The sequence below is a fragment of the Opisthocomus hoazin genome, chromosome 15, assembly GCF_030867145.1.
Source record: "Opisthocomus hoazin isolate bOpiHoa1 chromosome 15, bOpiHoa1.hap1, whole genome shotgun sequence".
Lineage (NCBI taxonomy): Eukaryota > Metazoa > Chordata > Aves > Opisthocomiformes > Opisthocomidae > Opisthocomus > Opisthocomus hoazin.
Genome location: NC_134428.1, coordinates 25987477 through 26010290, shown reverse-complemented (window position 1 = coordinate 26010290; position 22814 = coordinate 25987477). Strand labels below are relative to the sequence as shown.

General features: G+C 58.0%; 1 protein-coding gene across 1 annotated transcript; it reads left to right on the top strand.

The window, feature by feature from the left end:
- Positions 1 to 1900: 1900 nt before the first annotated feature.
- SCNN1B (sodium channel epithelial 1 subunit beta) lies at positions 1901 to 19234 on the top strand. The gene is made up of 14 exons (XM_075436390.1): positions 1901 to 1942; positions 4187 to 4418; positions 7345 to 7663; positions 8940 to 9396; positions 9735 to 9928; positions 10792 to 10895; positions 11353 to 11516; positions 11973 to 12080; positions 15819 to 15936; positions 16568 to 16643; positions 16832 to 16889; positions 17165 to 17226; positions 18374 to 18449; positions 18785 to 19234. Exons 3-14 carry the CDS (start codon positions 7353 to 7355, stop codon positions 19148 to 19150), a joined length of 2094 nt encoding a protein of 697 aa, XP_075292505.1. The 5' UTR covers positions 1901 to 1942; positions 4187 to 4418; positions 7345 to 7352; the 3' UTR covers positions 19151 to 19234.
- The last annotated feature ends 3580 nt before the right edge of the window (positions 19235 to 22814 follow it).

Genomic DNA, 22814 nt, shown 5'->3' with positions numbered 1-22814 from the left:
AAACCTGTTCGGTCTAGCTTCCCTTGGAAACACTCTTTAAACACAATCCCGCATTCCGCTCCCGACATAATGGCAGGAGGTACACTTGTGCAATTTAAAAATAAAAATCCCTTTTGTTCCCGAACAACGAAACACGGGGACATTTGGGAAAGTCTGGCCACGTCCTGATCGAACAAGAACCTGTGATTACTCTTCCTAGCAAGAGGCAATCGTTGCCTTTTACAATGCTTTGCTGCGCCGCGGTGATTTATAGCTCCACGGAGGTTTATACACGTTTACTGTTCTGTTGTGAGGAGCCGGCGTCTCCCGCAGCCGCTCGAGATGCTCAGGGTTTTACCTCCAAGCCGAGTCTGTGCAGCAGCGCTGGGTTCGGGGCTGCCACCCCACGGCGTGCAGTGCGCCGGCCCCAGGGTAGGAAAATACAGAAAATAAATGGAGGGGGGGGTGCATCTCCCCAGCCCCCCTGAGGGATTAATTGTGGGGTCAACAGCAATCGGTGTGTGAGATGAAGTCATAGCGTGCAAAAGCGCGTGCCCAGCACCATGAGAACCGCAGCCAAGCGGGCTACAAGCACGTTCATGCGGGCGCACGGCCCCGTCCGAGCCGCTCGCCTTCCACCCTCAGATGCAAACAGCAGAGCTGATTCATCTTTCGGTTTCGCTGCCATTTCTCCTGGCAAGAGACCGTCCCCGTGCAGACCCACCTGCCGGTGCCGCCGAGGCAGAGCCCGGGCCCTTGCGTTTGAGCACCGACATCTTCCGTCGCCCACAGTGGACGGGCGCACGGCGCACAGCGCGCTGCCAGGAGAGCACGCACGCCCTGCTCGGGGAGGCTTTTTCTGGGGGCAAAAAACAATTAGAAGACCATACATTTCTTCAAAAAAAAAGATTGTAAGATCTTTTAAGAGAAAGATTATGAAACTGTTTCAAAGCACCGGTGCAGCTGACCTGCAGGCATTGACCCAGCGTCAAAGCCTTGCCGCGCGTGACAGTTGGCACGAGGGAAGCCAAAGCAGGAGGTGATGTCCTGGTGCCTGGGACGTGTCTGACCAGACCGGGAGCTGCTGCAGCACAGGGGTCGGCACAGCGGCCACGAGACCTGGTCCTGCCGTGAGACCTGGTCCCCCCGCACCCCCCAAGCGACCACCCGCAGCCCAGCCACGACCCCCACGCTCCTTCCCCTGCACCCACCATGCTGGGGAGCTTATAACTGCTTATAAATATCTACAGGGTGGGTGTCAGGAGGACGGGGCCAGACTCTTTCCAGTGGTGCCCAGCGACAGGACAAGGGGCAACGGGCACAAACTGAAGCCGAGGAAGCTCCAGCTGAACCCGAGGAAGAACTTCTTCCCTCTGAGGGTGACGGAGCCCTGGCCCAGGCTGCCCAGGGAGGCTGTGGAGTCTCCTTCTCTGGAGATATTCCAGCCCCGCCTGGCCGCGGTGCTGTGCCCCCTGCTCTGGGTGACCCTGCTTGGGCAGGGGGTTGGGCTGGGTGACCCACAGAGGTCCCTGCCAACCCCACCATGCTGGGATTCTATGATTCTGATAGGGGATTTTTCTTCTGATTTTTTTTGGGGGAAAAAAAAGGACGGGTGCTCATCTCTCAGCAGCGGGACGGAGGCAGAAGGCCCTCGGCACCTTGCGCAGCGGGTTTGTGCCGCTGTCTCCACGCTGCCCATGTCCGGTGGGCTTGGTTAGAGGGGGGGGCAGGGTCAGCAGCAGCGTTAGGAGAAAACCCCAGCTTTCCGGGAGAAAGAAATCCCAGAAAAACCTTGGAGGAGCCACTGCCGAACGGGGAGCGAGCCCAGCCCGCAGGGAGGGAGGGTTGGGACGCGCGGCCGGGAGATGCGAAGGGGCGGGATGGGGCGGGAGCGGGGCGGGCGCGGCGGCGGGGCCGGTCCCGCTCTCGGCGGGGAGCGCGGTCGGCGTGGCGAGGGCGGCAGGTACGGGGGGGGGGGACACCGGGGATGGCGGGGGGGTCGTGGGGAGGCGGGGAGGGGTCGGGGCTGGCCGGTCCCGTCGGTCCAGAGGCGACGCGGAGGGATGCCCGCGGGCGTCGCCTCTGGACCGACGGGACCGGCGCGAGTGGGGCTGGACCTGCGTGGGTCAGATAAAACATCACCCTGTAACCATTACTGCATTCCCCCCCCATGCTTCTTGCAGCAGGGGATGCGGCTTTACAGCAATAATATGCTTTAAAGAGGGAGGAAAGTCAAGGGAGTCATATTTTCGGGGCGGGGGGAGATGGAGCGACCATCTCCCGTGGGGTCGTGGAACCTTTCCGCGCCGATACGGACCCGGACTCGTCCGATCCTCGCTCGCTTTCGCAACGGCGGCGCGGGTTTTCGTGCCAGTCAGGCGTTCGGGCCGTGTGCGGCGCGCTGGCAGGTTCTTCTTTCGGCTCTGTTTACACAGGGTTGTCTTTAATCTCCCTGATAGAAGGCGTGGAAGCAGACTGCAGCTCTCTGAGTATTTCGCTGTCCGTTTCCGTCGCTGCGGGAAACGTGCTGTCCGCGGCGGCAGAGGATGCTCCCTCTCCGGGACACCGGCCCGATCGCGAACGGGAGATCGGCTGGGTCAGGGCTTCGCCCCTCTCGCATTCCAGGATTCGCGGCGTTCATTGCACAAGCAGCAGAGTTCACTCCCAGCAACGTGACCTTAGTGGCACGTGAGGAGGAAGGCTTGTCATCCTCCCGGGAGACAGGGACGGCACGGGAAGCACGGGGTCAGGCAGGCGGGGGAAGAGGGGATGGAGCGCCTAACACGCGGAACGGAGAGTCAGGGAAACACTATCTGAATTTCCAGGCTGTAAATACTCTTCGAGGGCTGTACGTGTGCCCGTCGGAGACGCCTGCCCAGATCGGGGCGGCCGCTCTTGCCTCACACGTAACAGCGAGGCAAAGCTTCTGCTGGGCACTCTGGGACCCCGCGCTCGTGCAGGGCTGTCATTGCTCGCTGACGCCTTACAGCTCCACGTTTTCAGCTGCCAACCTGTAAACTTGTGATGTAATAAAAAAGTTTCCTCTAATTTGAGAAAAACCCACTAGGTAGCATAAATGCCTTCTCTGGGAAAACAGGGTCTTTTGGTCAGGCTCTGGAGAAGACGGCAGATGAGCAGCCGGTGATCAAAGCGGAATGACTGTCATCTGTCCCAGCAGAGAAGGTACTGAGTAAGTGCAGCATCAGGCCCGGCAGTGCTGGAGTGGTTTTGCAGCCGAGGTGCCACCCTGGAGCTTCCAGGAGTCTGCTGAGTTTTGCTTGTGTCTTTATTTCCTTCAAGTGGCAATTGCCCTAGGAAAAACCCAGAGGAGATTCAACACAGACATTTCGCAACGTGGGAGTCTGATCTCACGCGTAAGGTGGAGGAGTTTCACTGGGGATGATGCTGGGATTAGGCAGGGCTGGGCTCACGGTGGGGGAAGGTGAGGACACCTCCTTCGCAGCCCAAAGCCAGCCACGTTAGAGCCAGGCGCAGGCGGCTTTTGGGAGGCCCTCGGCCATCACGGGGATGGGGGTCCTGCCAGGAGAGGGGCGCGTGGGACCCTGCGCACCGCAGGGATCGCGTGTCCCCTGGGCCGGCTCCTGGCTTCAGATGTCACTTCAGATGTCACTTCAGATGACACCGGAGTGCTGACGAGGGGCAGCCCAGGGCAAAGCAGGGCAGCGAGGGACGCGGCGGTGGTTCCCTGGAACCACCTGCAACCGAGACACAGCCGGTTCTTAGCCGCACGTTCGAGACCGGCTCTGCAAACGGAGCAGCGCGACGATAAAAATGCAAAGCAGAAAGAGGAGCGAGGGAGCCTAACGGGTGCGTGTTCCCCGTCCCCGACCAGGGCCTCGGCAGTGGGGCAGCCAAGCAAGAAATAAAACCAGTGAGCGGCAGCTGGGAGCTGCCAAGCGTCCGGGCCCTCCAGCTTCACGCGCTGTGCGAGTAACGGGGGATCTGAGGGACGGGTTTTGGTGACCGCGAGGCTGCCCAGCGTGCCGCTCGCCAGCAGGACCCAGGCTGCGTGTCCACCGGGGGAAGCACCTCCTGAGTCCCCAGCCCTGACCTCCTCCACCTCGGCTCCAGCCCCACCGCAGGCTCCGCTCCCCTTCTCCGGGGGGTTTGGGAAGGGGTGACGGTTATCTGTGCACCGATGGAGGGTCGGTCTTGTCGTCCCTCATTTGTCACTCCTCTGCCCCAGGCACAGCCCGCTGATGGGGGAGAGCAGGACAGGCTCGAGGCTGGCACCAAGACCGGCAGCAAACCCCTCCAGACAGCTACGGCATCCGAGCACTGAGCCCCTGTGCCCGCGGCAAGGAGCCCCCCAGTAGCAGGGGCTTTGGCTTCCCATCGGGCAAGGCACCTTGCGCAGAGCGGATTTCAGCAGTGAGAAAGAAACAAGAAGTCTATCTGGAAACATTCTGGAAATAAAGGTAAGAAGAAAACCGTTACATTGAGAAAAAAGATTGAAAAAAGTCATGCAAGTATGGTCAAGCGTAGCTTTTGCTTAATGGTGCTTCTTTTATCAAACGACCTGTTCACAGGCACAGCTCATGCCCAAAGGGAGAGCAAACCTGAGTCCGTCACTCTGCTGCCGTGCTAGGATGTCCCCTGCAAAACCTGTGACTCTTTTTGCTTGGCTGTATTGCCAGCACACCCGTGTTAACTTGGTTTTTCTCTTTCGGGCTCCGTGTGTTTTCACGGCGCGGCGGGGAGGGAGGCTGCCCGAGGATGCTCTCCCAGCCGTCCCCATCCCCGTCCCCGTGCTCCCGCTGGCAGGTGCCCTGCAGGGCCCCGGGATGGAGCAGCGCTTGCAAAGAACAGGTCCCATAGCTTCGACCTCAGGGAAAAAAACGTTCTGAATCCATTGAAAACCTATCTAAAAGCTAGTTTAATCTTATTTTCCACAGTGTTGCCTGGATCTAACTCAAAAATGTGAAAATGCTGCCCTTCAGCACAGTGGTTTTACGGTTGGTGAGCTGAAGAGATAAAGCGAGCTGGAAGCACTCCAGTCCTTGCTCAGAATGAATTTGGAGCTGCTCTTCCTTTCCTAGCGCAGCATCTTCCCCTTGCTGTCACCAGCAAGCACACCGTGCCTCCGCCAGCTCTCAGGTTAGGGGGTCAAATGGAGATAAACTCAAGGTGGAGAACAAGTGTATCGATGACTTCCGCAAAACTGTGAACAAATATAAAGCAGCATCAGAATTAGCTGTTCAGTATCTTTAACTTTACTCAGTTATGAAAGTAGAGCTTTTACTCTGTGTGTGCTCCTGAGCCCCTGTGTCTCAACATTGCCATCAGGCAAAAAAATCAAAGTAAAATTCAGCCTCGGGCAACAATATGAAAAGGAATAATAACTTCTTCCAGCAATGCCAGGTGCTGAGCAGCCCACACAGATCCGCAGGACAAGCTGGGGTCGCTCCGTGGCCGCCGCAGCCTGTCGGCAGGAGCCCACGCGCCGCGTTCGGCCGGCGCGGTCTGCAAGCGGCAGAGCAAACAGCGGCTGCAGGGCATGCGGCCGGGCAGGTCCAGCCGGGCTGGGTTTTGCCCGGTGCGGTGTAGGTGTCTTTTAAATTTTAATCTAATCTGAATCTTTTGTTGGAATTCTCAAAAGTCGGAAAATATTTACTAGTCTGCCCCGCTAGTCCCTCTGTATTTTGACGATGCGGTTTCATAAAGCAGAGACGCGTCTTGCGGCTGCGCCTCGGGACGGGTTTGTGTTCACACCCGGCAGCAGGAGGCTCGGGCAGAACGGCCGCGCGTGTTCCACATCGTCCCTTCCGCCGCGCGTAATTAAGCAGAGGCCAAGGTCGTTGCTCCTGTTTTCATTTCAGTCCTGCCCAAAAGCCAGCAAGCATCTGATGCAATGCAAGCTCCGTCCGTGAACAAACCTTCTGCAGGCAGCTGTGGGTGGGAACCCCTGGGGCACAAGGTCCCGGAGCCAACGATGCGCTGGTGGGCTGGGGTCTGGGAAGTCGGGAGGTCCGGGAGGTCCGAGTCCCAGGACGTGTGTTCCTTGGAGAATAAAATGCTCTCAGATGAGATCAGAGCCTGCCCTCAGATCCTGGAGGAAGCCGCTGGGCTTTCTCCTTCCCAAAGCACTCTCCCATCGAGACCTCGGGGTGTTAGCCTACATCCAACATCGCGTGTAATAGGGTGTGGAATGAAAACATCGTCTCTGCGTCATGGAGTGAGACATCATAAAAATCTATTGGGCTTATACTTTCATCAAACTCTGTATATACTGCTCGGGAGGTGTTGCAGAGCTGGCCAATAAATCAATGAACCAGTATTACCTTTATTTTTTCGGAACAGTCAGAAGGACGCCATTGCTCCCGCTCCCCACGAGGCCTGCGCGCACCCTTCCGCTCCCTCGGGCACCCCGGCAGTCGGTCTGCAAGCGGCTTCGGGTTCATCCAGTTCCTGCATTGCTGAGTACTGGCCGTTACTGAAACATCGCTGTATTATTTCAGCATTGTTCTTCTAGGATGCTGAATTGCACACAGCATTAATCTTTAATTCCATTCTCCTACATTTTAAATCTGAAAAATGTTCTAAGCAGCTGACTTGGGTTTGTTTTGAAATCCTGCCTCAGGATATGAAGATTTAGTAACACAAATTCTCACCTTAAAATAGCAGCACAAAGTGTTCTGTTTACTCACAATATGAATGTAAAATATGCAGCATCCCTCACATGAGCAGTGGAAGCATACCGATAGTATCTGAAAGACAAAGGAATCTGGTGGAAAAAACCAATCCGGTGTCGTTCCTCTGGCGGGCAGCAGCGCTGAGCAGCATTCCTGGTCCTGGGAAAGGTGCTGCTGCTCCAGGTCCTCTTCTCCAGCCCCCTCCGATAGTCTCGTGCACTCTAACGCTTTTTATTTTTAAGAAAAATTGTCCTCAGCCCTGTATTAGCTTGAATACTAAACACTGTTAGCCTGAGTTCTACCTGGAACCAGCTCACGTGGGCACTGCTTGGTCCACCGATGGTGGCAAAGGCTTTGGACGCCGTTAGAGACGTACGGGTTTGCACACCAAACACCAGCTTCCGAAGCAGTTACCTGGCTACGAACTGCAAGACCCCGCAGGGTCACAGCGAAACATTCGCCGCTTTAGGAACGGCAAAGCACCAGCCCCCTCCTCGCACCCTCCCGTGGGGCGAGGGGCTCCGTGCCATCTCGCTGCCATGGCGTGACCCTGCAGAACCCCCGCCCTGGGTTTCTGCTGGGTTACAAACCCACGGTGGTGCCATCACAGAACCGCTGCGGTTCTGCTTTGCTGGCAGTACGAGTACACCTGGGGTAAAGCAAGCCCTGCGTCTCGACCCAGCTGTTCTGATGGCTTTCCTCCCACTTGCAGACAGCAGGATGAACCTGAAGAAGTACTTCGTCCGGGCGCTGCACCGCCTGCAGAAGGGCCCTGGCTACACCTACAAGGAGCTGCTGGTCTGGTACTGCGACAACACCAACACCCACGGCCCGAAGCGCATCATCAAAGAGGGGCCCAAGAAGAAATTTATGTGGTTCTTCCTAACGCTGCTCTTTGCGTCTCTGGTCTTCTGGCAGTGGGGCATCCTCATCAACACCTACCTCTCCTACAACGTCACGTCATCGCTCTCCATTGGCTTTAAGACCATGAAGTTCCCAGCAGTCACGGTCTGCAATGCCAGCCCTTTCAAGTAAGTTTTTCTTTGCCTAATTTACCCCGCCGCGCTTTAGCACCCTCAGTTACGCTGCTGGCATAAGGCACTGCGGGTCTGCTCCTGCCCCAGGTATCGCGCGAGGAGCATCCATGGAAATGAGCCTTGGGCTCACCAAGGAGCGCCAAAGCCAACCATTTCAGCCTGGAGAAGAGAAGGCTGCAGGGAGACCTGACTGCAGCCTTTCAGTACTTACAGGGAGCCCATAGGAAAGGTGGGGACAATCTTTTTAGCAGAGACAGCAGTGACAGGACGAGGGGTGATGGTTTTAAACTAAAACAGGGTAGGTTTAGGCTGGATAGAAGGAAGAAATTCTTTACAATGAGGGTGATGAAACACTGGAACGGGTTGCCCAGAGAGGCAGTGGAGGCCCCATCCCTGGAAACATTCAAGACCAGGTTGGACAGGGCTCTGAGCACCCTGATCTAGTTAGCGGTGTCCCTGCTCGCTGCGGGGGGGTTGGACTAGATGACCTCTGGGGGTCCCTTCCGACCCAAAACTTTCTATGATTCTGTGATTCTATGAAATGAGAACTATGAGCAGGCAGACAGCTCGGGTCCAGAGCAGGGTCCGTGTGCCTGTGAGGCTGCCTGTTCCTCCTCACTGTGCCAGCTAACCTGAGGATGGTTATTGCCTCCCTGAAAACTTTCCCTGGCTCAGGGGAAACTCAAAGGTCAACTCACTTGTCGCAAACAAAAGCAGTCTCTTGATCTTTTGCCACAATTCCCTTCGTTCTCCTTCCTCGCCGTGAACGCACCTCTTATCGCTTACGCTCCGGCCATTAAGGGCTGCTTAAACAGCAGCACTGGCCGGGAGCTGCAGTGACAGAACTCGATCGTAATTTCAAAGCAGTAACTCATTTCTGTTGCTTTACACTTGTATCCGTGCAACAGTGTAGCCCAAGGCAAGATGCTCTCAGCCAACACACAGGAATTACTTCGGGGTGGTTTTCTCTCCTTGCTTGCTAGAGGTGTTTTGTGTAAACTACAGTGAATTACTGAAATGCACCCACATCGGTTCTGCGCGGGCAGGGTCACCACCGCAGCACTCTGCTTACCCTCCCGCTGGTTTTCCGCCCGGTCGCAGCTGCTGGGATGCCCGTGTCTGAGCTCCGTGCTCTGCACAGAGGCTCCCGCCGTCCTCCAGTAAACCCTTGGGCAGCAGCCTGAGGTCCCCAGGCCAGCGGAGCGGCAGACGAGCTGCTGCACGTCCCCACCGCCTCGACACGGCCCGGTAACTGCGCTTTGTCCCGCAGGTACTCAGAGGTGAAGCATCTGCTGAAAGAGCTGGACAGGCTCATCGAAGCGGCGCTGGAGAGGATCCTGCAGCCCACACCGGGCAACAGCAGCGAGAACACGTCCCCACCGCTCGACCTGCAGCTCTGGCACCAGATACCCCTGGTGCTCATCGACGAGCACGACAAAGACAACCCCGTCATCCTGGACATCTTTGAGAGCAACCAGGCTGCTGGGGCAAACCAAACGGCTGCGGGCAACCGAACAGCTGAGGACAGCCAAGCCTCTGCAGGCAACCAAACATCTGAGGACAGCCAAACGGCTCAGGACAACCAAACGGCTGAGGACAGCCAAGCCTCTGCAGGCAACCAAACGGCTGACGGCAACCAAACGTCTGAGGACAACCAAACGGCTACTCCACCTGCCCCAGCCAACATGACATCGGAGGAGAAGAAGTACAAGCTGGCAGTGAAGCTGGTGAGGGGGGTCCCACGGGAGGCAGCCGGGGAGGGACGGGCAGCGCTGGGTGCCTCAGCAGGGATGCGGCGTGGAGATTGGCGTCTCTTCCCCACCAGCTGCCTGCGGCCGCTCTGCCATGGGGGGAGAGGCCGATGGAGAATCTGCCCAGCTGGGAAACCTCCCTGGGGAGGGACCCAACTGTAAGCACATGCAGATGTGACCACAGCTCCCATCTGGCCGCGCCTCCTCCGTTCCCCGGGAGCAGCTGGGCCAGCATCGAGCCGAGCGCGTGGGGAGGGGGCACGGCACACGTCCCGCCAGGATGGGGGTCCCACCTGCCTGCGTTGTGTCCCCAGTGCAGCCATCAGGGCTCCGACAACTGCACCTACCGGAACTTCACCAGCGCGGCGCAGGCGGTGACCGAGTGGTACATCCTGCAGTCCACCAGCATCCTCTCCAAAGTGCCACTGCAGGAGAGAATCAGGATGGGCTACCAGGCCGAAGACATGATCCTGGCCTGTCTCTATGGGGCCGAGCCCTGCAACTACAAGTAGGTGCACACAGAGCTCCCTGCCCTATTCTGTCACACCAGGAACGGTACAGGATGCTAAAGGCATGGCAGCCTTTTTCTTTTCTCTTTTTAAGGTATGTATCAGTTAATAAAGAGACTTCTGCTGGTCCTTAACGCTAACAGCATCTCCCAGAGCGTTTCTGGATGTGATCCTGGCTGAAACAGGTCATTTTGGGATAGTGCTGGCTTGAGTTTTAGTTTTGGACACATCCAGACTAACAGCACCCATGAGAGCTGCCCAGGGCATTTGGTGATGCCGCGCTGCCAGCCAGGTGCTGAGGCCGCGTGCCCGGCACAGCAGTGCGGCCCCCGGTTACAGCCCCTCCTCTTTTCACACAAGGCTCTGAGAAATGCTTTTTAGCCACCGTTGTTTCTTGTGAACGCCAAACTTCTCTATCCAGTTTGGAGAAACGTGGGCGCAGAGCAGCACCCGGGGCTGCACGGAGTCCTGCCCTTCTGCAACGCCCCTTCTGCAAAGAGGGCAACAGAGAATTGGTATCAAAGAATGAGCTACAGCACCAGCCAAAACCCGTTACCACAGCTCGGATCGAGCAATTATTCCTGTCTCATCTGTGTGACAAACGACTCCTCTGCACTCCGACAAAGCGTTATTCCCAGCGGCTGTGTCACAGCACACACCCGTACCTTGCTTTGCTCTTTTTTTCAGCAGCAGATTGATTGAAATTATATCAGCTGAAATTTCTATACAGGCATTCAGCAAACGACGCAATTTAAAGTGAATCCCAGACCTAACCACCAAGTACCGGTCCCACCAGATGTATTATTCTATAACCCTTTAGTCCTCCCCGAGAGTCACAGTCTTATGTGCATGATTCTTCCAGGAATTTCACCCAAATCTATCACCCAGACCACGGTAACTGCTACATCTTTAACTGGGGCATGGACGAAGAGGCTTTGAATTCTTCCAACCCTGGAGCCGAGTTTGGTAAGAGAGATCTCTGCTGAGGAAGGAGCCGAAGCAGCAGCAGTGCTGGGGGTTACTCTGTCTCTCAGCGGCCATTTCTGTCCGATATCCCAGGGTGACAATTCCCGTGTCGCTGGAGCTCTGCAGCAGGGAGGAGCGGCTTTCCAGCAGGGCGTAAGCTCCCAAAAGGGAGATGTGTCACAGTATGATCCAGCTGTTGCACGTAGCAGAAGGGTAACATCTGGATAGCTGAAATATCTGAGGCAATGTCTGAACGTTCACCCAGACATTTCCACCCTGTGCATTCACCGTCGTGCGTATCTGTGCCCACGCAGGGCTGCTGTGACAGCCAGGCCCCAGCTCTTCCCCAAGGAACAGAGATGCCTGTGCACAGCGAGAAGAAAGCAGCCTCTGTTTTCTTCCAAAGACTCGCATTTCGGTACGGTTCTTGTTCTGAGTGCTTTGTCTGCTGTCCCAGGGCTGAAGCTAATTCTGGACATCAGCCAGCAGGACTATATCCCCTACCTGTCGTCCGCTGCCGGGGCCAGGCTCATGCTGCACCAACAGAAGAGCTTCCCCTTCCTTAAGGACCAGGGCATCTATGCAATGGCCGGGACGGAAACCTCCATCGGCGTGTTAGTGGTATGTGTGGCATTCCTCTGGAGCAGATTGTCTGAGAATAATGTTATCTGATGGGACTGCAACCAAGTTTGTTTTAAGTCTTGGCTGAACTGGCTCAAACCAAAAGGGTCAAGGTATACGCTAGCTGTGGGCTGGATCAGTTTATGGAGACTTTTATGTAACTGTCCTGGCAAAGTGCTTTATTGAAGCCAAAATATTGAGCTCAGGTCATTGTTCCCTCTTCCTTTGGCATGTCAGAAGGTGCCTTGCTAAAACATGCTGCTCTTGAACACCCTCATCTGCCTCCAGCGGCCCTGGGAACGGGCTGCATCTCCTTCAGCTCTGCCGCCCACCGTGCTCTGATTTTTTCCAAAGCCAGCAGGGAATACAGGAATGACAGAGTCTCTAGAACATGGGCACCAGGGATCTGGGGAGGAGCGATGACCGCTGAAGTGTGCTGTTTGGGTTTTCTTTCAGGACGAGCTGGAACGGATGGGCTATCCCTACAGTGACTGCACCATGAACGGGTCTGATGTCCCCGTCAAAAATCTCTACAGCCAGTATAATACTTCCTATTCCATACAGGTAAAACACGTTTTTAAATCAAACGAGGCTGTTTAGGAAAAATCATCGAAGCAGTTAAAATCTTTGACTAGCATGCAGGACTACTGCAGTGTCAGCAATGATAAAGCAGAAAGCAAAACCTAAACCTTCTTCTCTGGTAGTAAACCAGCACTCTGTCTGAGCACTCCGTAGCCCCAGGCTTGGAAACGATCCCCGTGGATCCAGTGGAAATCACTGTGTCTTGCAGGAGCCAGATCTGATGATGCGGGTACTAAAACTGGCATCAGAAGATCAGGAACTTTGCTCTGGCAGGCAGCACAGTGCAGTGTAATGTTCAGTTTTCATTCTCGCACTGAAACAGCTCCTACACCCAGGAAAGGGCATCAGCAGGTCTTGTTCCCTTATCCAGGCATGAAGTTTGTTTCATTTTGAGAGAGATGAAAACGGTCATTTCTGTAATTTTCTCAAAAGCCAAACCACAGCGAAGCCCCCGGGATCTCTGCTGTTAACGGGACCCTGCCATGTGCTAACTGCCCAACAAAAACGCAAACATTTTTACCTCCAGACAGGAGCGCAGTTTAATGCTGGTCCCTCCTTGCACCCTGCCACCTCCGGGCTCGGCTCCCCAGAGCCGACGGTTCCCGCTCACCCTGCAAAGCAAACAGAGTGACAGCAGGGATTGCCTGGGCCCCTCGGGCCCTTAAGAACCCCCGGTTCTGCAGTTTCCTCCCCTTCGGGCTCCCCGAGCAGCCCCGGCTGCCGTCTCACACCAGTCAGTTACTGCCTCGGCTCGGACGGCAGAACCGCAGCGTCGGCCAAGGAGACCTCGGGCTCCCATCCCACCTGGCCTCGCTCCCTGGGGAGCTGGGGACCACTGAGCCCCAGCCCCTTCCTTAGGTGCAGGGCAGAGCATCTGAAACGGGCTGAAACTCCCAACAGCTTTGGCTAATGCCAGTTCCTTAGTAACGTAGGGAACACCAGGAAAATATCTCTTCCCGAGCGTCCGGTTGGGAGCGCGGAGCTGCCCGTCCTCCCCGGGGACCCGACGCTGCTCTGCCGGCTGCCCACCGCGGCCGCAGGAGGCTGCAGAGCAGATTTTCCCCTTTAAAAAGAATAACTGCTCAAGCCATGTTGTTAAGGCAATTAATTTCTTTTGCAGCTGTGAGAATATCTTTCTTCTCTACAATTTTCATGCTTGGCTGGAACCTTTTAACTACAGGCAGCTCAACCAGCAAGGGGTAGAGTCTAGTCGTTCCCCACGCCGTCAGGCTAACCTCGAGTTGTAGAATCACAGAACGCGTTGGGTTGGAAGGGACCTTACACAACACCTCTTTCCACCCCCCTGCCCTGGGCAGGGACCCCTTCCCCCAGCCCAGGGTGCTCCCAGTCCCGTCCAGCCTGGCCTTGAGCCCTGCCGGGGAGGGGGCAGCCCCAGCTCCTCTGGGGAACCTGGGCCAGTGTTTCACCACCCTCACGGGGAAGAATTTCTTTCTTATATTTAACCTAAATCTGCCCACTTTCAGTCTAAAGCCATCACCCCTCGTCCCGTCACCCCCTGCCCTTGTCCCAGCCCCTCTCCAGCTCTCTCGCAGCCCCTCCAGGCCCTGGCAGCTGCTCTGAGGTCTCCCCGGTGCCTTCTCCTCCCCAGGCTGAGCAGCCCCAGCTCTCCCAGCCTCTCCTCCCAGCAGAGGGGTTCCAGCCCTCGGATCATTGCTGGGGCCTCCTCTGGCCCCGCTCCCACAGCTCCAGCTCTGTCCTGTGCTGAGGGCTCCGGAGCTGGGCGCGGGACTCCCGGGGGGTCTCAGCAGAGTGGGGCAGAGGGGCAGAATCCCCCCCTCACCCCGTGCCCACGCTGCTGGAGATGCAGCCCGGGGCACGGTTGGCTTTTGGGGCTGGCAGTGCACACTGCTGGGTCATGCTGAGCTTCTGGTCCCCCAGCACCCCAAGTCCTTCTCCTCAGGGCTGCTCTCGGTCCGTTCTCCACCCAGCCGGTGTCTGTGCTGGGCACTGCCCCGACCCGTGGGCAGGACCTCGCGCGTGGCCTTGCTGAACCCCTCGAGGCTCCCGCGGGAGCAGCTCTGCAGCCCACCACGGTCCCTGTGCTGCCCGGGGGTTACCGAGCAGCCACCACAGCTGCCTCTGCCGCCGTCACCGCTGCTGCGACGGCCACGGGAGCTCCTGCGGCTGGGCCCGGGCAGCTCTGGCAGGGTGGAAGCTCTCCGGGCAGCTGCCGTGCTCCGGGCTGCCGCCGCGGCATCGCGCTCACGGGCAGAGCAGCTCCGATGCCGTGTGCGCAGGTAATGGTCACCCTGCGAGGAGGGGACTCCTCTCCTGGACGCTCCTACTCTTTCTAATCCTTTTCTCTTTATGGGAATGAAGCCATTTTTCAGCCTGAAAATGCCTGCTTGTTTTGTATAGGAAATGCAGACAGACCTTTGCCTTTTCTTCACTTTAAAATCGGGATGAGAAAGTCGAGTGTTTGTAACCCTTGAATCTGTAGGAAAATACAGTGTAAACATTAAGCACTGGTTAATTTGTAACAGGCTATAACATAAGGCAGAAGCATTTCTGGAGGGCGAGATCTGGCAATAAGGAAAAGAGCAAAACCATTTTGGGGGTGATTTACCAAAGCCTGCAGAATACACCCCAGGCCAGCGGGAGGGCTTTGCTCCAGCACGGGTGGTTTCATATTTCTGCCTTTATGTAACTCCAACGATTGGACCACTTTGCCCTGTTTTTTAAGATGCTTGTATAGCGTTTAAGCAAATGCTTGAAATGATTGCATTATTACTTAAATGTTGCTGAACGCTGACCGGGGTTCTGCGTCCGCATAATTCACGTCACTTCAGAGACCTCTCAGCAGCATCAGACCTTCCCCTCGCTCCCTGACTGCAGTGAACTTTGTAAGCGCTTTGTGTCGCACAGAAATTCTCTGGTCGCTCTGCCTAGCTGGAGCTGTTAAATTTAATTATCTTCTCTCAGAGTTTGTTATTGCTTTGTGCACCGTTTCGTCCAGAACCCCGCTCCGGTCTCGGGTGATTAACGTCATGCCTCGCTGAGCTCACGGCAGCGCTGCAGCCCGGCTCGCACGCTGCCCGAGCGGCGGCTGCAGTCCTTTCGCGGAGAGCAGCAGATGCACAGATAAGATAATTCAGATTTCTAGAACCTGCTCTTTATGCTGAAGTATTTTTAGAGTCCCAGCTTTAAAGTGGAAGCCAGCCCTTTGTCAGTACAAAGCCTGGAGACAACAGCAGCGTCTATGGGTGTCGCAGAACGTTTTTATCCCTTCTTGGAAACTCTGTATTACTTCCGCGAAGCCCTAAATAGTTAAGAAATGAGCAGTTTCTTGCGCGACTGGAAGCAGAAACTGAGTTCCCGCTGCTCCTGCGAGGTGGCTGACCCAGGGGCAGCGCACAGCCGGGATGTCCCCGAACACCTGAGCATCCTAAACCCGGTACCTGCAGCGCAGCTCTGCAGGCGGCAGCTCATCCGCCCACCTCGTCTCGCCGTCGGCAGTGCCACGTGTGCCGGCTGCCAGAGCCCGCCAGGCGATGCTCGGCGGGCGCTGGAGGACGGGATCGTGCTGTTGCGCGGGGACGGACTCGGGCTCTGCCGCTTCGGCCTTCCCCGTGCGCGGCCCCCGTCAGCTGCCCAGTGCCAGAGGGAGCAAACGCCGCAGAGCCGCGCAGCCGCCGGCAGCACCGAGGCGGGCAGGGGCTGCAGCCCACGTCTGAGCAGCTCCCTCTTCCCTCTTTCCAGGCTTGCCTGCGCTCTTGCTTCCAGAATGACATGGTCGAACTCTGTGGATGTGGGCACTATATGTTTCCTCTGCCCGAAGGGGTGAATTACTGCAATAACGAAGATAACCCGGGTTGGGGTAAGCACACGAACAAAGCCAGCTGCAGAGCCTGCCCGGCGTGCCGGCACGCAGGAGGGACGGGAGCGGAATGGCTTTTGCCTGTGTCCAATGTCCCCGCGGCCGTTGGGTCAGTGCCGGGGAAAAGGGGGGAAACCTCGGCCCTGGCCGCGGGCCTCGGGCCCCGCGCTGACCCGGGGCAGGGCTGGCTCCGGCCGGGGAGGCAACGGGAGCCTCTGGGTACGCAAGGAAGAGGAAAAGGGGCAATGCTCCAGGCCTCCGCGCCCGCAGAGCCCAGAGACAAGGTGTGTGCAGCAGGGGCAAGGGGCTGCTGCAAGGACCCGGGGGGTCGGTGCTCCGCCACGGCCGGACAGAGCCCGGCAGCACCGGTGCCCCCGGCAGCTGGCCAGGGCTGTGCCAAACCCACTGACGTCGGGCGAGCTGGCTCCTAGAAACTGCCTGCAGAAAACTGAAGTTTATTTTGAATTTATTGTTATATGGTCTGACCGCTTTGCCCAAGCTTCTCGAGGAAAGGAAGGTTAGAGGGGAAGGCAGCACCTAAATATTTATTTTATTACGTGAAACTGATATAAGCCAGTAAGTGGGGTCCTTATCTAAACAGATGCTTTGATTTTTTGTTTTCACCAAACAGCATATTGCTATTCCTCACTGAGATCGAGTATAAAACACAGACAGATTTGTATTGACTCTTGTAAGGAAACGTGCAAGTAAGTACACACGCCGTTTCTGGCAGCTGTGACGGTGGAGGGGATCCTGCATTTCGTCTCCCATGACTTCCGACCTCTCTGAAATGGCAGCAAATCAAGCGAGGCTGCTTTCCTGCATGGGAACTGAAGTTCCAGTGACTTCAGAGGAGGGCACGCTTCTGAGCAATGTTCTCCTTTCCCCTCCCCAGCGACACCCAGTACAAGATGACCATCTCCATGGCGGACTGGCCGTCCGAGGCCTCGGAGGTAACACCGGTTCCTTGTTTTGAAACGTTCACTAATAACTACCTGTCCCCAGCCACCTGAGTCACTCAGCATTTCCAGAGCAGCAAGTGCCTCTCTGCTCACTCACGCATTCCCAGCGCGCAGACAAACCCTAGTGCGGGGGCATGGGCGGGGGGGAGGGACACCCCCCCGGCAGCCCCTCCTCCCCGGGGGTCCTGCGGCTCCCTCGGGTCCTGCCCCGCAGGCACCCAGAGAGGATGCTTCTGCCCGGTTCTGAACAAACTGTGTTTTCCTAGGACTGGATTTTCCATATTCTGTCTTATGAAAGAGATATGTCAACAAATGTGACTCTGGACAGGTAAGCGAAAGGAACAGCCACTTTATCTTCTCTACCGAGCCTGTTAACGTTAGATTAACACCAGCCTTGGCGATGGGCCAGAGCGCACGTGTGCTGATGCAAAGGGAGGACAAGATCTGGCACATGTTTGCCTGGAAGGTACACAAAGCAAATCTGAAATGCCCCTCGTGCGGATCCTCCGCTCTCGGCAGTGACAAACCAGGTCAGACCAACGTGAGTGAAGTTAAAATCAACGTTAACTGCAGTCCTCCTAACAGTTTGCACACAGGAGCCTGGAAGCTCTGAAGCTACGAGCGCCAGGGTCCACAGCTCCTGGATCGTAACGTTCATCCCTTCGTGCTGACATCTCTGAACCTGCCAGCAGCAGTCGGGGATGCACCAAAATTGGGGTAACTGCTGAGTTACCCTTTGACAACCTCAACCCTGAATTAGGGGGAAAGAAGGAGGTTTTTTCCCCAAGGCAAAACCCCCTGGGGAAGCAGGAAATGGCTGCACAGATGCTGGCGGATCTGTACACCTTACGCCCCTGTAACGCGGTCATTCGTGACGCAGCTGCTCCGCGCGGGCACTCGGGAACACGAGGTGCAGGGCACCGAGGAGGGGTGATGGCCCTTTGAGACCAACCAGGGCACTTGGCAAGACAAAGCAAACAGCCCCAAAGGAGCTTCCAGGTGCCCAGGTGGTTCTTCAGGAGGAACTCCAGAACCGCCTCTCTTCCCTTCGCAGCCAGTGGCACTTTTAACTTCTCCCACGTGCCCGGCAGAAGTCCCAGTGGACAAGGGGCAATGGGCACAAACTGAGGCACAGGAAGTTCCAGCTGAAGATGAGGAAGAACTTCTTCCCTCTGAGGGTGACGGAGCACTGGAACAGGCTGCCCAGGGAGGTTGTGGAGTCTCCTTCTCTGGAGATATTCAAGACCTGCCTGGACAAGGTCCTGTGCAGCCTGCTCTGGGTGACCCTGCTTCGGCAGGAGGGTTGGACTAGATGACCCACAGAGGTCCCTTCCAACCCCTACCATTCTGTGATTCTGTGACGCTCATGAGCAGCTCCGGCTGGGCAGGAGCCCTCCCCGCGGGCAGGAGTCGGAGCAGAGGCGTGGGGTGCCCGCAGCCCGGCTCTGTGCTGAGCTGCCCTCTCTCCCTTACAGGAACGGGATCATCAAGCTCAACATTTACTTCCAGGAGTACAACTACCGCACCATCTCGGAGTCCGCCGCCACGACGGTGAGTGCCCACCCGCGCCGCTCGGTGCCACCGCGCGCTGCAAGCGCCTGGCCAGCAGACGCAGAAACAGGGCGCAGCTCCACGGGGCCGATCAGACCCGTCCGGAGATGCCCCTCACTGGGAGTCTGCCGAGCCCCTCGGCGCTGCCGCTTCTCATGTCCGCGGTGCGGGGCAGGTCGCTGCGAAGCAGCACCGGCAAGGCGAGGGGCTCGGCAGGCAGGTCCCGGGGGCACGAAGGGCATCACCCAGCGCGGCACCAGCACCGCGGTGATCGGCGGGGGTGGATCAGGGACCGGAGCCCACCGCCCTGGCTCACTCCGCTCTCCTCCCCGCAGATCGTCTGGCTGCTGTCGAGCCTGGGAGGCCAGTTCGGGTTCTGGATGGGGGGCTCGGTGCTGTGCCTCATCGAGTTCGGGGAAATCATCATCGACTCGCTGTGGATCACCGTCATTAACGTCATCAGCTGGTGCAAAGGCCTGAAGCAGAAGCGGGCGCAGGCGCGGTACCCGGACGCGCCCCCGACCGTGTCGGAGCTGGTGGAGGCTCACACCAACCTGGGCTTCCAGCACGAGGACGCGGGTGCCCTCCCCCGGGACGAGGCGCTGCCCCCCGAGCCCGGCACCCCCCCGCCCAACTACGACTCGCTGCGCGTCCAGCCGCTCGACGCCCTCGGTCCCGACAGCGACGCCGAACCCGAGTGAGCAGCGGCCACCCGCCATGGGCCACCGACAGCCGGCTGCCGTCGCCGCGCGCGGCTCGTCACTTGCTGAGCAATCTCCTCGTCTCTGCCCAAATTAGGAAGGAACTAAAACGCCCTTGGCTGCCCTCCCCTCCCCTCCCCGACTTGGTGTTCACCGTGAGGACGCTCTGTCTGATAAACCCTGTAATAAACCCCACGGAGTCACGTCAGGCTCTTGCTGCGTGTATCGACCTCGTATAAATCAGTATTGCCACGTAGTCACAAGTCACGCTTTCTTTTTAACAAGGGCTTTCGCTCACCTGTGAGTGGGAAGCATGTCCCAGGCAGCCGAGCGGGGCGGGGGCAGCTGCCAAGGGCAGGGGCCGGGCTCCGCGGCCAGGATCCCACGCAGGGCTCCGCGGCCGGGATCCCACGCAGGGCTCCGTGGCCGGGATCCCGTGCAGGGCTCCGAGGCCAGGATCCCACGCAGGGCTCCGAGGCCGGGATCCCACGCAGGGCTCCGCGGCTGGGATCCCACGCAGGGCTCCGAGGCCAGGATCCCACGCAGGGCTCCGAGGCCAGGATCCCACGAGGGCTCCGAGGCCGGGATCCCACGCAGGGCTCCGAGGCCGGGATCCCATGCAGGGCCCCGAGGCCGGGATCCCACGCAGGGCTCCGAGGCCGGGATCCCATGCAGGGCTCCGAGGCCGGGATCCCGTGCAGGGTGCCGAGGCCGGGATCCCGTGCAGGGCGCCGAGGCCGGGATCCCACGCAGGGCGCCGAGGCCAGGATCCCACGCAGGGCGCCGAGGCCAGGATCCCACGCAGGGCGCCGAGGCCGGGATCCCACGCAGGGCGCCGAGGCCGGGATCCCGTGCAGGGCTCCGCGGCCAGGATCCCACGCAGGGCACCGAGGCCGGGATCCCACGCAGGGCTCCGCAGCCGGGATCCCATGCAGGGCGCCGAGGCCGGGATCCCGTGCAGGGCTCCGAGGCCAGGATCCCGTGCAGGGCTCCGCGGCCAGGATCCCACGCAGGGCACCGAGGCCGGGATCCCACGCAGGGCTCCGCAGCCGGGATCCCATGCAGGGCGCCGAGGCCGGGATCCCGTGCAGGGCTCCACGGCCAGGATCCCACGCAGGGCTCCGAGGCCGGGATCCCATGCAGGGCTCCGCGGCCGGGATCTCGTGCAGGGCTCCTGGTGACGGGGAGAAGCCCCGGTGTCCCAACGGCAGCTGCAGGGCCGTGGCCTGACGGACGCCGAGGCACGGCACAGCGCGTGCTGCCGCGGTGCTGCACTGAGGCTCGGGCCCCGGGCTCGGGCCCCCAGCTACTTCTGACTCCGGAGGTCGCAGTGTTTCCACCTCTAAACAGCTACCGTGGAAAGCGAGCGACAGAAACCCGGCCCTTTGCTTTCGCAGCCCGCGGGTGCCCTGCTCGCGTTTGCTGCTCGGGGTCTGTCCAGGCTCGCCCGCAGGTGGGCACAGCCGTTCGATGTGGGGGGGAGATAAACCCTCCAGCCTCCGTAACGACTCCGGCACCGGGAGGAAGTGCCAGGCCATTTCACAGTACCACTCTCGGCAATAAATAAATTAATTAAAAAGTTGCCGGTAAGTTTCCTGTTGGCAGCAGGCGCAGTTCAGCGCGGGCCAGAGGCTGATGGCTGCGGGGTGCAAGGAGGGGAGGTGCTGTGCTCGCCGCCACGTGACGGAAGCCGGGGGGTCCTCCGGTCCCGGGGGCTGGGCTGCGCGGGGCGGCGAGCTCCCGCAGGAGCCCACCACAGCCCCCCGGGGACCTGCCTTGCTGAAGTGCTTTTGCAAAGCTTCAAGAGGAAACAGGATCGTGTGGTTAAATCACACGACTGGGAACACGGCGTTCCGGGCGCGGCGCCCAGCGCGGGGCAGCTGCCGCGGCGAGGGGGCTCCACGCCGCTTCTCCACTCGACGCTCCCCGAGCACAGGGTGCGCTGGGGCAGAGCTGCCGGCAGAGCCAGCCCGGGGTCTCTCCAGCCCCCTCGGCGGCGGTGGAAGGGGGGCTCTGGCTGCTGACGACCTCCATGAGCAGGACGGAGGAATCCTGGGACGATCTGTCGGGCGAGATGCCACCAGCATGGCTGGTGCTGCCCCAACATGGGGGAAATTCTGCGTTCGAAACTCACTGAAAAAGTCAAACCCTTAATAACCGGCGTACAGCTGCTCAAACACTGCTGCAGTAGTTACAAGATAATAACGTGTAACGTATCTGCAGCCTTAATTTTTAAGACTTGATCTATAAATTTTAAAAATTTTATGATCAGCTCCAAAAGTAATGGCAACTTAAATAGAGTTTTGATTTTCTATTACTTCTGCTACCTGAATTTTTACAGACATTTTCCAATTTCACTTGGTGATCATAAGAACAGGAAGCTTCACCACTTTTTTTTGAACTAAATTCAGATTCTTAAATAACGAAACCTCTTTGGAAATCACATTCTCGGCCTGTTTGGGCTTTCTGCTGCTGAGAAAGAGGGGTGAGGATCAGGAGAGTTCGGCGCGCACCCACGGCGTGCTCCTTCTCGTCCTCCCGGGTCCCAGCTCAGCGACTGGGGTCCCACCACTTCTCACTCAGCGCGTGCAGGACACCACACCTGAGAGCAGGTTTAGACACCATGTAGAGGTTTCACTGCTGCCTCTTGCTCGGCGCTCCAGCAACCCACCTGGCTGAGGCTTTCCATCCTGAGAGTGCCCAGAACACGGCGCACGGGGAAAATCCCGCGCCCGGGGCATGTGCGGAGCAGCTTCCTCTGGTTCGGCCTCCTGGCAGCCCGCCCTTCATGGACCTCCTCAGCTGGAGGCTGTGTTTGTTTTAGTTGCCACTGCTTGGAAGTCAGGAGATAAGGAGGCTATTTAGAAGCTGAAGCTGTGCCTCTTGGCAGAGCAGTCTCATTTGCAGAACCTCCTACTCAATCCACTGGAACTAACTAGTGTTTTACGGGCTTTTTAGCATCTAGAACAACTCCTCCAGAAGTTTTGCCTCAGAAACAACGTATGATTATCTTTTATACATGAAGCAAACAACAGACCTGCTACGTTACAGTCGGAGGAGGAGGAGATGACACTTGCACCCTTCAGCACCAGACTCCTTATGAACTGGAACAGTTAAGCGAGGACTCGGCACACAGAACTCACCCCTCACCACCGGCCTTCCCGGGCTGGTGGGCAACCACACCTGCCTCTGATCTTGACTGGGATGAGGAGTGCAAAAACAGGGGGAATTTACAGTCACCTGCAGGCAGAAAATACCTAAATTACGTGATATGAAGAATAAAAATCCTGATTCGGGGAGCACCTCCTGACCAAATTCACATGCTGTCAGCTGGTTCTTGTCTGCAAGAGCCACGGACCAACCGCCCACAAACACGCTGCCCTGTAAGGAAACCACTGAACCCCGGGCACGTCAGCAACGCATAAAACGAACCCGAGCAGCGACAGGGCAGACGAAAGGTGGTCAGGACTCTTGTAAAGACAGAAGAATCCAGCTCTTGCGAGAGTCGTCCTAGGCTTCTCCTGCCCGGCTCGTCACTCCCCTTCTCCCTACAGGGATGCTTCCCTCCCTGAGCACCCCAAACCCACGGTACAGCCTCCTTCGCCAAAAAGGAGAGACAGCACTTCACCCCATCGCAGCCGAGACGGAAGCAAGCACCTGACGC